Source organism: Acinonyx jubatus, chromosome D2 (assembly GCF_027475565.1).
Source record: "Acinonyx jubatus isolate Ajub_Pintada_27869175 chromosome D2, VMU_Ajub_asm_v1.0, whole genome shotgun sequence".
Classification (NCBI taxonomy): Eukaryota; Metazoa; Chordata; class Mammalia; order Carnivora; family Felidae; genus Acinonyx; species Acinonyx jubatus.
This window is the reverse complement of record NC_069393.1, coordinates 30186963-30201343: the sequence shown is the minus strand read 5'-3', so window position 1 is coordinate 30201343 and position 14381 is coordinate 30186963. Positions and strand designations below refer to the sequence as shown.

General features: G+C 52.7%; 1 protein-coding gene and 1 long non-coding RNA gene across 12 annotated transcripts in view; one reads left to right on the top strand and one right to left on the bottom strand.

Moving 5' to 3' along the window:
* Positions 1-14381, top strand: part of LRRC20 (leucine rich repeat containing 20) — a 110581-nt gene that overhangs the window by 63931 nt on the left and 32269 nt on the right. For 8 of the 9 annotated variants that reach the window (XM_053207639.1, XM_015063386.3, XM_053207635.1 and 5 more), the window contains one exon: positions 1592-1741. The exons of the other annotated variant lie outside the window; for it this stretch is intronic. In XM_053207639.1, the coding sequence (XP_053063614.1) occupies positions 1592-1741 (150 nt within the window). The remainder of the gene's footprint in view (positions 1-1591; positions 1742-14381) is intronic. 9 annotated transcript variants of the gene reach the window in all.
* On the bottom strand, positions 4555-6644 carry LOC106967165 (uncharacterized). Of its 3 annotated transcripts, XR_008292301.1 has the most exons (3): positions 6348-6630; positions 5464-5639; positions 4555-5088 (listed from the first exon to the last, which is right to left on the bottom strand). It is a non-coding gene; the product is annotated as an uncharacterized LOC106967165 (long non-coding RNA). The 3 variants fall into 3 exon arrangements; XR_008292300.1 differs by having other exon boundaries at positions 4555-5590; positions 6348-6644; XR_008292299.1 differs by having other exon boundaries at positions 4555-5639; positions 6348-6634.

The window sequence follows — 14381 nt, the reverse complement described above, 5'->3', positions numbered from 1 at the left end:
TCTTTAAAAACTATATTTTATTGCTGGCATGTAGGAATATTAGTTGAATTTTGCATATTTATTTTGGAGCAATCTTTAGAGCCTTAGGGGCCTGGGGGTGTCTGGCCTCTTTGGGGACAAGACAAGAGTTTGCAGAGACATGGGACAGTGCTGTCTGAGTTGGGTGGTGCTCCTGGGGTTCAGAGGTGGGAGGGCGATCCCCAGTCACAGGGGTGATCCGGGCAGATTTTCAAAGAGGTGGGATGGGGGCTGGCCTTGAAGCCTAGAGAGGATTTGGCTAGAGGAAGGGGAGGATAGACTGGAGGAGGTGCAGAGAAGCAGCATCCCCACTGTGCACCTGCCTGGTACTATGTCACCACACTTAGTACTTTTTATACTTAATTTTCCTGACAGTTCTGCCAGGTAGATGACAAGACCCCTGTTCCACAGATGAGGAAACTGGGGCTCAGGGAACTTAAGTGACTTAGGTGAGCTGGAGAGCCTAATTTCTGAGCTTCCATGCTTTCAGTGCCTCCCTTTTTAAAATGTAGGTACCTAAAAAATTGCTTTATTGGGAAAGAACTCACACACCATACAATTCACCCATTTAAAGGGTACAATTCAGCGGCTTTTGTATATCCACAGAGTTGTGCAGCTGTCATTACAGTCCAGTTTTAGAACCCCCAGCCCTAGGTTGCCACCCCCCAGGACCCCCAGCCCTGGGCAACCACTGCCCTCCGTTCCGTGTCTATACACTAGCCTGTTCCAGATGGTTCATGTAAATGGCCTCATCAAGCGTGTGATCGTTTGTGACTGCTCCTTTCACTTAGTGTAACGTTTTCAAGGTTTACGCACGCCGTAGCATGTATTGGTACTTCGCGACTTTTTATTGCCAAACAATATTCTCGTTTCTGGATAATACCACATTTTGCTTATCCATTCAGCTGTTGATGGACATTTGGGTTGTGTGCACTTCGGGGCTGTTGTGAATAATGCTGCCGCGAGTGTTCCCGTGTGACGTGTTTTGTGTGGACGTATGTTTTCATTTCTCTCCGGTGTAGACCTAGGAGCGGAATGGCTGGCCGGGTCGTGTGGTGACTGCAGGTTTTACCATTTGGGAAACTGCCAGACTGTTGTCCACAGCGACTTCCCGGCTGCCTCTTGTGCATGCTTGCCTTCAGAGTGACAGGGCTGGGGAGAAGGTCAGACCACAAAGTCTGTGTGAATCGCCTGTTTTCAAAGAAGATGGTGGGAAAGTAGTGTGAAGACTGCAGCTTCACTGTGGAGTCTTTAGTGATTCCAGGAGGATTATACAGGAGCTCAAGGACGCTGCCACAAGTGCTGGTCGTGAGCTGCTCCTTCTGCTCGTAGGCCATGCCACTAGACAAGGTGTTGAATAGACCCAAAGGTTCGGGGTGCTGGAGAGGGACAAGTGCGACCCGTGGTGATGAAGGCTCTCGGAAGAGGGAGGCAGGGTTTCGAGGCTGGCACAGGGGAGACGAGTGAGAGGAAAGGACTTGGGGAGGAGAGGCAGGGTTGGGGCCTTGTGGTTCAGGGCAAGTCCCTGAGCAGCTGTGGCCAACTGTCCTCTGTCTTTGTTCTTTGGCTGCAGATCTGGCCGAGTGCAAGCTGGTTGCTTTCCCCATTGGCCTCTACAAGGTCCTGCGGAATGTCACCGACCAGATCCAGCTCATCACGCTGGCCAACAACGAGCTCAAGTCCCTCACCAGCAAGTTTATGACCACGTTCTGTCAGCTCCGAGGTAGGCCCCGGTCCGCCAGACAGGAAATCATTCCCCAGGGGAGGTTTCGAGGATGGACCTGTGTCCTGCCTGCAGCCTGGAAGTCTCTGAGTGTCACTCCTCCCTCTCGCTGGCTGTGAATCAGACTGACTGATGGTCAAGGGTGTGGGCCCACTGGGGTGTTTGGGGTCCTGAGACCCACAAGTAGTCATTTCTCAGTAGACTTGAACGAGCCCCCGTCCTCCTCCCCAGCCTAGCACTGCTTTCCCGGGTCAGGAGTGACAGATGCCGGGGATGTTGGTGTTTCCTCTGCTGGGCCCACACAGGGCCGTGGACAAGGGTGCCTGGCAGGATGACGGGCAGGAGGCCAGCAGGTGGGCATAGTAGAGTCTCTTGAAACGGCTCCTCCAGGTGGGCCCGCAGGATGCAGTGGCCACTGCGGTGCCGCACCCCCCCCCCCTCCGCCATCCTTCTGTGAGAGTCTGCTGCTGCTCAGTGAGCCGTGGGGTGGGAGAACCAGGGAGGGCACAGGAGGCATAGGAGAGGTGATTCCCACCTTCTGGAATTCTATCTGACAGGGGCATGAAAAAGGTCCAAGGGCCCGGTTAGAGAAATCCATATGTCAGATGCTGGTGGAGCGGGAGGGACATGAGCAAAAGCGTACCTCCCACGGCTGATTTCAGGCCTCCTAGAAGAGGTGGGGGCATTGGGCAGGGGCAAGAGGGAGGCGTGAACTGGCAAACAGGTCCCAGGGATAGAAGGCAGCTTGTAGAATGCTCAGCAGCCAGCTATAGGCAGGACATGGATAGGCCACCGGCTGGGTGGGAGGGGGGCGTCCTGGGGCAGGACCTGGTTCCCCGGAGGAACTGTGGGTGCTTTTCACCAGGCTGTCCCGTCCTTCATTTTCTGGGGGCCACTTCTCTGCACAGATGAGACGGGCCCTCACGGCCAGCAGGCCCCATCGGCCGCAGTGGTCAGCCCTGGCAGAAATTAGACTCATCTGAGGAACTTTTCTACAAACACAGTTGCCTTGGCTCTACCCCCAGCCCAGTTGAATCAGAATGTCCGAGTATGGGCCTGGGCCTTGTACGCATCTTTTAAAACCTACATCAGTCATTCTGAAGTGGCAGCAGCCAAGGTTGAGGCCATGGGTCAGGGGTTATACATGCCAGTGCCTGAGAGACTAGCGTGCAAGTACTAAATGTCGCGGTTTGAGTGGTGGGGACCGTGGGAGACGTGCCCCTCTCCGCTCTGCCAGGTATGCCATGAGGATGTTGGGGTTTTGTCAGTAGAAGCTAGAAATATGGGTTTTGTGTGAATTTTTACCAGGTGTTCTATAACATGGAAGCCAATAAAACACCCTTGCACAGTAGATTTAGCCCATGGGCCATCAGTTGGAAGAATCTCCCATAATATATGAGATCTGTCTCTGCCATCTCATTTCATGGATAGAAAAGGAAGGCCAGGGAGACTCAGGCTTATCGGGGATCTTGGAGCAGCACCCCCACGTCGTCCACCTTGCAGGCCAGGGCTGCCTCTCCAGGCCTCCCGCATTAGCCCAAGGGTCCCCTGGAGATGTTTGCTTTGCGGAGGAGGGTGGAAAGATCGAAAATGGGTGGTAGGGGTTGGCTGGGACCTCCAGGAAGGGCAATCAGGAAGGGTGCTTCCTTTGGGTAAGAGGAGAGTTCGTTTGTGCTTTCCTTCCTTGAACCTTCCCTGGAGCACCTGCCATATTCCAGACCTGTGTCTGGAGGCTGGGAGACAAAGACTGGCAGACCAGCTCCCTCCCGAAAGGAGCCCAGGGTCACAGAACAGACTTGTCAACCACACCAAGTCCTATGATGCCGGCGTGGACAACATGCTGGGAACAATGGGAAGAAAACTTAATTCTTCCGGCGAGTGCTGTGGGCAGTGGGTGGGCCGGGAAGCAAGGGCTTTCAAAGGACTTGACACTGGGCATTGCCTTGTGAGATGAATAAATAAGCCCTCTCCAGGGGGCACAGCGACACATGCCAGAGAAATGCGCTAGAACCCATTGTGTTTGTGGCTTAGCTGCGGAAATATATTTATCATAAAATACCCTTCTGGTCAGAAGTCTGTGGAAGGATGCAGTTTGAACCCCCTCTGTGCGGCTGGCAGCTGCTGACTCCCCCACACCACCCTGGATTACAAAGGAAAAGCTGCGATGTGCCCAGTAATTGGGTTTCACAAAGGCGGTGGCGCTGGTGACCAGGGGCAGGGAGGGGCTGGAGTCGAGAGTGGCTCGTGGCTCCTGGCTCCTGAAGAGATGCTCCCAGCCCCAGCCTTTATTATATATAGTTTCTCTTTTAAATAGAAAAGTCCCCTCCTTTTATGTGTGAAGAGAAAACTTGAATAGGCTCTGCTGAACTTCCCCCAGGCCTGCCGGCTTCCCCTTCCCTGTTCGTGGCTCTTGACAGAGAAGGCGGGCTGCCTTGGTGCCAGGGAGAAAGGCATCCACTTCCTCCCTCCCTGCCACACTGTCTCCTGTGGGAGCCCCGGGGAGTGTCTTCTGCTGGGCTCGTGGCCTCCTTGGGTTTGCGTCCCCTTGACACCCTTCACCCATTTTATAGAAGGAAGAAGCCAAACCCGAGAAAGCCAGTGGCACAGATGGAATCCGTGCAAAGGGCAGGTGCGCCCTGTGGAGTGGTGGGTTTCATTGTCGGACTCTGGCTCTTCTTCTCCTCTTCTCCTGCGTGCCTGTCTCCCCACTTCCTCCTCTCATTCAAGTCATTCTGCTCCCGGACTGTGCCCGGGGTCTTCCAGGCCCCGGGTGTGCGAGAGACACCTGTGGAAATCCACAAAGAGCCCCCGGATGAGAAGCACAGGCTGTTTACTCCGAGCTGGCTCCCGCAGGGGAGTAAGCAGCTGGCGGGCGGCATCGAGGAGAGACTCAAAGGCAGCGGAGGGGCAGGAAAGCTTTGTAGAGGATAAAAGGCGAAGCTGGAGGCAGGCCAGCTTGCAGGGGGCATCCTATGTGACTGGTTAGGGTGCATTTTGGCTTTCCGGAGTTAGCCCTAAGTTGGAAATTGGAATAAAAATCAGAGACATTGTCAGTAGTCAAGTCCCGGCTGTTTGGGGCCAGTTGTTACGGGAGTGTTACAGGGCTTCCTGGACCATCAGAAGAGATGGCAGTCTGACTCCCTGCAAGTCGGACATGGAGCAGACTGGCCTCCTCGGCTGGTTACCGTGGCTAGTGGGTTGGCTCTCTGGGCAGGGTGCTGCAGGCTGTGGGCCACAGTTCTGTTTTTATGTTTGGTCTGGCCATTGTCTGCGTGTATATTCAGTTGCTCACAGCCCGTCTTTCAACTCAGCTCAGCAGTTCCTCAGGAGCACCTGTCGTGGCCCGGCTGGGGGCATGAGCAGGTGAGTGGTGGCCCGGGGCTCCCGATGCACTGGGCGCTGAGCCCTCGCGGCTCTACACGGAGGGCTTTACACGTATCATCTCAGTTACCCCCTCCTGACACCCGCCATTTAGGATGGGGTGAGACAACAGAGACCTAGACGTGGTTCTTGGGGAGCTCCCAGGCTTTCGGGGCAGGTGGGCGTGTGAGTGGACAGCCACCTCAACGTGTGGGGGGTGATACAGCAGACATTTCCTTGAAACCTGGCGTGCCAGGGGGCACAAGTCTATTCTGCTCTGGGTGGGTGGGTGGGTGGGTATGTCAGTCTGCTAGGGTCGCCATGACAGAGCACTGCGGCATGGGTCAGGGAGGGGGGCTTACATTTACTTCTCACAGTTCTGGGAGCTGCATGTCAGACACCAAGGTGTTGGAAGGTTTGGCTTCTTCTGCGGCCTGTCTCCTCAGCTTGCCAGTGGCTGATTTCTCACTGTGTCCCCACGTGGCCTTCCTGTGGACACGTATTCCTGGGGTCTCTCTGTGTGTCCTGACTTCCTCTTCTAGGGACACCAAGCAGATTGGATTAGGGGCACCCTAACGGCCTCATTTGAACTTGGGCACCTCTTTAAAGACCTCACCTGCAAACACAGCCACACTGGGAGGTACCGGGAACTGGGACTTCCGCATAGGAATTTGGGAGGCGGGGGGAGACATCACTCAGCCCAAAATACTGGGGAGTCGGAAGCCTCCAGAGGAAATGGCTTGGAGGGGCCATTGGACAGAAGGAAAAGGGGGAGTTCCCAAGGCCTCCTTTAGGAAGATGGGAGGTGTGTTTGGGAAATGGACTAAAATAAAAACAGTACCACGTGGAACATTACAGAGCAGAGGATATGGCGTGTCATCGGCAACTGGTCTGAGCAAGTGAGTGGTCCTCGGAGAGTCCTTCAAGGAGGAGCCAGGGCAAGTGACCCCAAAGCAGGGGAAGACGGGGGCTGGTGGGGGGGGGTGTCTCCCTCTGTTTCCTGCTTTGCCTCGGCCCACTGGCTTACTTTTCTTTTTGCTAATGGCACTGAGTGGATGAAGGAGGAGAGAAGAAGGCATCCAGAACTATTTGGGGAAAGCAGGGCAGACACTGAAGCCTTACAGTGGTCAGTTAGGCGCTTTGGTTTTAGTCTGGGATCAGGCAGATCTCCTCTGTTGGGCACACGTCTGGTTCCCCCTGCATAGCCCACCACCGGGATAGCGGGGCCTGGGAGGGTCCTTCTCACCCGAGTCATTCACAGGGGGCAGCTCCCCGTTGCTGATGATCAAGAGTTCCTACCTGATACCAAGGTGGTATCAGTTTGTGGCCTTTTACATCAGTTTTCGCCATCAGTCTTCAAGGATGTCTGTCCCCTGGGGTTTCCTGGCCGAGCTCAGTGGGGCAAAGGCCAAGACTGTGTGCACGCTGTGGGCAGTGGGTCAGCCCTCCCTAGCAGAGAATGAAAAGAATCCCAAGTATTATGGGCTTTAGCATTCCTTAGGCTAGAATCCCAGAGATAGGATTACCAAGGCCAGTGTTTCCAGGCTGTTGGTCTATACTATGAGGTCATCAAGCCCTGATGTCACCCTGAGCCTGGGGCCTGCCAGGTGAGGAGCCTTGTGGTCAGGCTGAACCAGGACCCATAAGATGAGAGGCTGGGCTGTTGGATGTTCAAAGCATAGACGTCCAGTTCTGGGGCGTGATGTTTTCTGTTTCCCTCTGGGTCCACTCTCCATGCTGATCCTACCCTCTCTCACCCTCTGGCTGTGGTCAGGTGGGGCCAGTGGGGAGCCCCCCAGGAGGTCAGGGGAAGAGAGAGAAGAAGCTCAGTGAATTTATTCCCCTGGCACCGTGAGGTCCATCTCAGGCTGGCTGTGCCCCTCGTCCCAAGGTCACTTCTCTCGAGCCAGTGTTTACGTGACTGTCCTCCCAGGTTTCCTCTGGCTGGTGACAGCTCCCTGCTTCTAACCCGGGGTTCCTGCACAACCCCTTGAGGTTTCCCTACCACTTCCTATACCTTTGTAAACAGTTCATTGCAAATAAAGCCTCCTTGATTATCCTGAATTGAGTGTTTCATCTGTTTCTGGTTGGGGCCCTGATGGATGCTCTTTGCCACTTATTAGCTCTGTCACCACAGGCAGGTTGTCTAACTGTTCTTTGCCTCAGTTTCCCCCGTGGTATTGTAGACTCATACTGGTAAAGCCTTCACCTCGTAGGGATCCCATGAAGATTGAATGAGTTAGCGCATGCACAGCCCTGGGAGCCGCTGCGTCCCCAGCACTATCCAACACAGTCTTTGTACATGGCCGTAGGTGTTCAAAACTACACACGGAATGGGCGAATGAATGACTTCTCACCGCACAGTCGGTCGGCAGAAGAGTGACCCCCCCACAGATGTCCACGTCCTAGTTCTTGCCACCTGCGATTATATTACCTCACACGGCAAAAGAGTCTTTGCAGATGTGAATAAGTTGAGATCCTTGACATGGATTAAGTGGGAGGTGGGTGGATGTCCTCGTAGGGTCTTCATGAGAAGGCAGGAGGACTAGAAAAGATGTGATGGTAGACACAGCCACTGGAGTGATGTGGCCACAAGCTTCTAGAAGCCGTTTCCGGCTTCGGTCAAGGCATGGACTCTCCCCCTAGACCCTGCAGACAGTACATACCTCCCCGGCTTGGTTTTAGTCCTCTGAGACCATCTTGGCCTTCTGATCTCCAGCGCCGTAAGATGATACACTCGTGTTGTTTAAAGCCACCAAGTTGGGGGCAATTTGTTACAGCAGCAGTAGGAAACTGATACTCAGCCGGAAGAGTTGGGAGGGGGGCTTCTGTCTCAGTGTCCCCACTTTGCTTGCTTACTCTGCTCTCCCACTTGACCTCACTGTGGAGCCAGGGCTGGTGCCCCAGAGGGGAAACCTTCTCCAAAGAGCCACCATGCCCGCCTTCCTCGGCTGCCCCGTTTCCCTCGGCGCCTCCAGCTTTTGGTCCCTCCTGTGGCACGCAGGCTAAAGGTGGGCGGGGCTCAAAACGACGCTCCGTGGGTCTTGTTCAGACCCCGAGTGGGAGCCACTACCCCCACCGCTGTGAAAGAGGAGGCTGAACGGTCCCGGTGGGGTGGAACCTGAGGCCTGCTTCCCTGTCCAGCGCAGCCCGGGCCTGGGACACTGGTGGGATGTGGCCGGCTCTCCTTGGAACATCCAGGCAAGCGTGTGCTGCTCCAAGGGTTTTGCTGGCGGCAGAAGAGCTGTTTCTTGGCTCTGTTAACTGCACGTCAAACCACCCTACCATCTATTGGTTTAAAACAACAGCGTGCTATTTCCTCCAGCTCTGTGGGTCGGCTGGTCTCTGCTAGCGGTTCTGCTGGGGTCCCTCATCCTCCAGGGCCTCGCTCCCCGGGGCCTCTAACCTGCTTGGACTTCTTCACAGTGGCTGGGCTCCCAAGAGGAAGTGGCTGGTGCCGAGCTTGATGCCTGAACTTGGACGTCTCCTGAACGTCATTGCTGCTGTATTCTGTTCATCAGAGCGGTCGCAGGGCCAGCCCAGAATCCAGAGGTGGGAACGAGTCTCTGCCTTGTGACGGGAGTTGCCCCAAAGTCTCAGCCCAAAAGGCCTACGGCCCTCTGTGGACGGCTTTTGTGGTTTATTAGCCAGACCTCTGATGGATGGCACTTCTGTCATTCTTTATGCGCTCAGCTATTTGTGGCCGCTCTTTGGCAGCCACTTTGCTAAGAGCTGTGAGGAACTACCAGACCCTGGCATTTCCAAGCTGTGTGACCTTAGGCAAATTATCGAACCACTTTGAGCTTTCATTTTCTCATCCTAAAATGGACATAATAGTAATACATCGTGGAAAGTGTGTAAATCTCATAGGCTGTTAATTTGTTCACTTCATTTATAAATCCTTATAAACCAAACTGTGTCCTTTTTCCTGGAAGGTGACAATAAATAAATAAAATAAGTTACCTTTGGAGGGGTCTTAGAGGCACCCTGGAGAGCTATTCCTGCCGCACAAGCAGGAGAACGTCTTTATCCTGCACCTCGTCAACCCCCGGAAGCCAGCAGACCCAGGACTCGTGTACGTACCTGGGGCCCTGGGACATCTGCAGCTCAGCATAGGCTCTGATGCCTCAGTCCCGCAGGGCCCCAGCAAACATGTCCCGCTCCCCGTGTGACAGGGGGCTTTGTCATTCCCCTTCATTTCCCTGTTCCGAGCCTTCCTTCACTCCTGGCTTTGAGATTTAAGAGTTTCCGTTCCTCCTCTGCCCTTCTTACCCACTTCTCGTACGTTTCTCTAGTTGGTATAAAACTCCAAGGCTTCATTTGAGGTTCCTGCTATTTGTTTTGAACGAGCAACGGATGCACACAGTATGGTATTCCAAGGCTCAGAGAGGGAAATAGCGAAACAGAAGTCTGCCTGTTCCTCCCATCCCCAGATATCCATTTCCTGTACCCAGAGGTACCTGCTCTTACCAGTTCTAGAGAGATTCTGTGCCAGTGTGAACACGCCAGTGTGAACACACGTGTACTTAATGTCGGTAGCACTTACAGGATGAGGTCAGTAGTGTTATCAGCTCTTTGTTTCAGAAGAGGAACCCTGAGGCAAGAAAGGGTTTAATTAAATAACTTGCCCGAGGCCACGCCACGAGGACAAAGGGTCAGATCTGCGGGTCCACATCCAGAGCTCCTCTGTGAAGCTCCTTTGTAGGGTGTGTGAACTGTTTTGCGATTTGTGTTTATCTCCTAGCAACGTATGTTAGAAAGTGGTTCATGTCAGTACAATGAGAGTCCCCTTATTCTTTTCACGAGGCAGATGGTTAGCACTTCGTTTTAGTTATTTCCAGACCTGGTTAGATGAGTTTTCTTATCCCTTCCTTCCTTCCATCCACGTAGATGTGGCTTTTGGAAACTTGGCTCTTGTCTCTTCGCCCTCTGCCCACTGTGGACAGCAGCTGTCTGTGCTGAGCATGGACCAATTGAAGGTCACCTACTGCCTCACTCCAGGAGCTGACTGCCCTACAGGGGAGCCCTCACAGGCAGCAAGCTACATGATTGCTCACTGACGCAGGGTCACAGCCACGGTGCTGGCTGATCCTCAGTGGGCAGGTATTTTTGGAGCTGGCACCTTCCCTCACTGCCCGGCTACATAATTACTACAGGCCAGCCTCATCTGTCCTTTAGTGGAACCAGCAGGCTTCCTCTGTCTGCTGGGGTCAGTCCTAGGCCTCTGAGTCACACTTGGCAACTGTCCAAGATACGGATGATACGGAAGTAATAAGAAGAACTTGGGGAAGGAGAGGTCCATTAAACAGACACCGGAAACCACAATTTACTAAGGATAACAAACAAGGGAATGTCACGATGGGCTGTTCTCAGGCTGTGGACAGTCTTGGGAGCCGGATGGAATAAGGTCTTCTCCCAGGGCCCCTGTCCATTCTGGGAGCCCAGGTTGTTTGACTCTGAACCCTGATGTAAGAGAGCAGAAAGAAGCATGTGGAGTCCCATTAACGCAGCCCCCTGGGACCAGCGGACCTCCGCCCTCTCTGTCCAAGAGAGAGGCTGGCGGGGCCTGGGCATTGTTGTGACACCACCACGAAAAAGAGTATATCGTGGCCCCAGGGCTGAGAAGCAAAGCCAGCTTGGCTGCAGGTACGATTTCTTTTTGAAGCTTAGCCTACCAGCCGATCAGGTGGCTGGGGCTCTCGTCCTCACTTCTGTTCTCCCTTTGAAGTGGAGATGGCAGAGAAAACCTCAAGTGCCAAGGGTAGGGTGACATAAAGTCCCGGGAGTTCAACAGGACTGGGACTTTAATAGGTGTGGTGGATTCGATCCCAAGAAATCTGTTTTCTTAGTCCTCCCGTGGTGACGGGGGCCTGGAAGCTGTTCCACGGTTTGGTCCCTACTCAAAAGCTACCGAGTCTATTATGAACAGCATTGCGCTCATAAATTTGACATAAGTTCTCTAGGCCCAGGTGATTTCACTGGAGAATTCTATCAAACTTTTAAACAAGAATTAACTCAGTTTTACATAGTCTCTGCCAGAAAATAGAAGAGAGGGGCATGCTCTCCAACCCATGCTATGAAGCCAGCAGTGCCTTGATGCCAAATTTAGATAAAGACAGTACGAAAAGAAAACTATAGGCCGTCTCTCATGAGCTAAGACACAAAAATTTTTAGCAAACAATTAGTGTTTGCTAAATACAGCAAAATACAACAAATACAGCAGTATACAAAAGAATTGTATGCCGTGACCAAGTGGGGTTTACTCATTTTTCCAGAGGTGCAAGTTTGGCTCAACATTTGAAAACCCAGTCAGCGTTCCCCGTCCTATCAAAAGCTAACAAAGAAGAATCCTGTGGTTCTCTCTGTTGACAAAAAGGAAGCACTTGACCAACTAGGCAAACAAGAGAAGTACCTCTTCTCTTGGTGGTAAAGAACATCTGTAAACATCCTATAGCTGACATCAGACTTACCGATGAAGCGTTTGTTTTCCCTGTAAATTTGAGAACAAGGCAAGGATGTCTGCCCTCATCCTGAAAGTTTCAACTACTGCAGCAAGACGGGAAAAAGAAATGAAAGTATAGATTGGAAGCGAAGAAATAAAACTGCCCCTGTTTGCAGACGACATGATTGTCGCATAGAAAAGGCCGCGAAATCTACAAAAACAAAACCCTCCTAGGACTCATAAACGCGTTCAGCAAGTTCCCAGGGATACAAAGTCCACGCAAAACGCGCACACGTTTTCCCAAAATGCTTTCCTTGGCTTCCTGTCTCACGAAGAGTCAACCCACGATCTTCCCGGGGTCTCAGACCCTGCCTAACCTGGTTCCAGCCTCACGTCTACCACTTTTCTCCTTGCAGTCTGCACTCTGGGCACACTGACCCCTTTTCTGTTCCTCAGATGTGTCAAGTTCTTTCCTACCTCGGGGCCTTTGTACTTGTTATTCCTGATAGCTTTCCCCTGGACTCTTCACACACTAGTTCCTTCTCATTCTTCATTCTGGTCACAAATGCCTTCCTAGCAATCTGAAATAATCTTATTTCCTTATTTGTCTTTGTTCCTTCCCCACCGCACCCCCTCCCCGCCCCGGCCCCACCGTTGGTGTGTAAATTGTTAAGGGAAGGAACTGGTGTTCTCCATGACTTCCCCCATGATCACGCAGGAGCTACCATATGGGAGGTGCTGAGTGAGAGAGTGAAGGCTGTTTTGGTATCACTGTGTCTCAGTGACTTTCCCGTAAGTCACGTGTCCCAGCTGCATCCACCTTCTTCGTGATTTTCCCTTTCTGTTTCTGCTTTAAAGTTAGCTTTCAATTTTGGTTCCCATAAAGGCTCCAGAATCCAAGAATTAAACCCCATGGGTATTGTACCTCCCTCACAGAAATTCCATTTATTGCATGCTTTTGCTTTCCAAAGATTATCCTTTTTTCATGTTCAAGTGCTGGGCTGAGCGCCTAGGGGGTGCTTAATGACTCTCACAGGTCACACAGCACCTCTGCCATTCACAGCCCCCTCAGGGCATCCTCTCAGCCCTGCTGTAAATGGGCAGGGAAGACCTCCTCATAGGGCTGTCTGGGGGAGAGGGAGGGCCCACGGACACAGGAGGAGGTAGACTAGAACCAGCCCCTCCGGCTTCTGCCCCCTTCCCTCATTCAGCACGACATAAACAGGTTTGCTGAGTACCCTGAGAACAGATGTCGCAGAGATTCAGGATGCCACCCTGGAAAAAGCTGGGTACGTGAATGGCCCACTTCCTTTGGGGAGTGCGGCTGGGGTTCAAACCCTGGTATTGGGAGTTGGGAGAGGAAAGTCAAATATCTGCGGGGAGAGGTTGGGGTTCGACCTTGAGCAAGTCATTTCCTCTCTCTGCAAACTGGGGGTAATAGGTTATGATAAAATGAAAATGCTGCTTGGCTGTAAACCCTTAGAACAAGTACCCGGAACATACTAGCGTCCATAGGCGTTAGCTACCATTATTCATTTTTGTTAGAAGCCCCATACCCAGGGAGCTACACTTCTGGCGTCCAGCAGAAGAGCTCTTCCCTAGAATCCCTCCCCCACGAGCCGAGCGCTTTAGCACGTGCTGAATGCAGCAGGTTCCCGGGAGTGGGCCTACACTGCCACACCAGAGCACCTCTGGGTCCCCTTTGAAGCTCCGTAATGGAGAGTCTCCCCTTCCCTGCCAAGGTTCAGTGCAGCCTCGTTGATGACCTTGCTGCAGTTAAGGACCTGGATGCCAAGGGCATGAGCCCTGCCCACCCAGCTGCTACTCCCTCTGCAACTTTTGCTCTTCAGAAAAGCTTCTGAACTGTGAGAGAGGCCGCCTTTCACACAGATCCAGCCCCTCCTTCTCGCAGCTGAGTCTTTTCTCGGAGCCTGTTGCTGAAGAGACAGACTTCAGAGAGCAGCCTTCCCTGGGGAACATGAAGCCGGGACTAGGGGGTGATTTTGTATCCACAAGTCTGAATCTTTAGAGCAGCGATCTCCAGAGGATGCACCAAGCAATGACTTGGAAAGCTGCCTAAGTTCTCTTGAAGGAAAAAGGCAGGTCTCAAAAGAGTACATAGTCTATGATTGCATTTTTGTTTTTTGATGTTTTATTTATTTTTGAGAGAGCATGAGCAGGGGAGGGGCAGAGAGAGAGGGAGACAGAATCCGAAGCAGGCTCCAGGCTCTAGCTTGTCGGCACAGAGCCTGATGCAGGGATTGAACTCGTGAAATGATGACCTGAGCTATAGACAGACGCTTAACCGACTGGGCCACCCAGGCGCCCCTGCCTTTCTGTTTTTTTAAACAATGCTGGTCCACCCATTAGTCTACCCATCTGTCCATCCATCTGTTAGTACATATACAGAAAAATATGGAAGATTGAATACCAAATGACTCTGGTACTCCCTAGGGGTAGAAACACGTACAATTTTCATTTTTCTGTGTTCCATGTTTTTGTGATGTCTGTATTTCTACGGTGAGCATGCACTGCCTTTGTAAGCAGAAAATACATTTAAAGGTAAACCAGCCGTACCGGTCAGGGTGGGCCAGTCTCGCATGAGGAACAAATAATCCCAAATCTCAGTGGCTAGAACAAGAATTGGAGTTACAGTTGGCACAGCGTCTGGTTTCTGTGAAAGCTATCGGCACCGCCCAGGGCTAGGCTCCCTGCCACCTTCAGTAGCGATTGAGGACTGGGCCGTGACTTTCCTCGAGCGTGTAGCTCCACAGTAGCACATACAGGGTCTGTGCACAGATGCCCCCTGTGTTCCGGGACATTCACAGATAAGGGAAC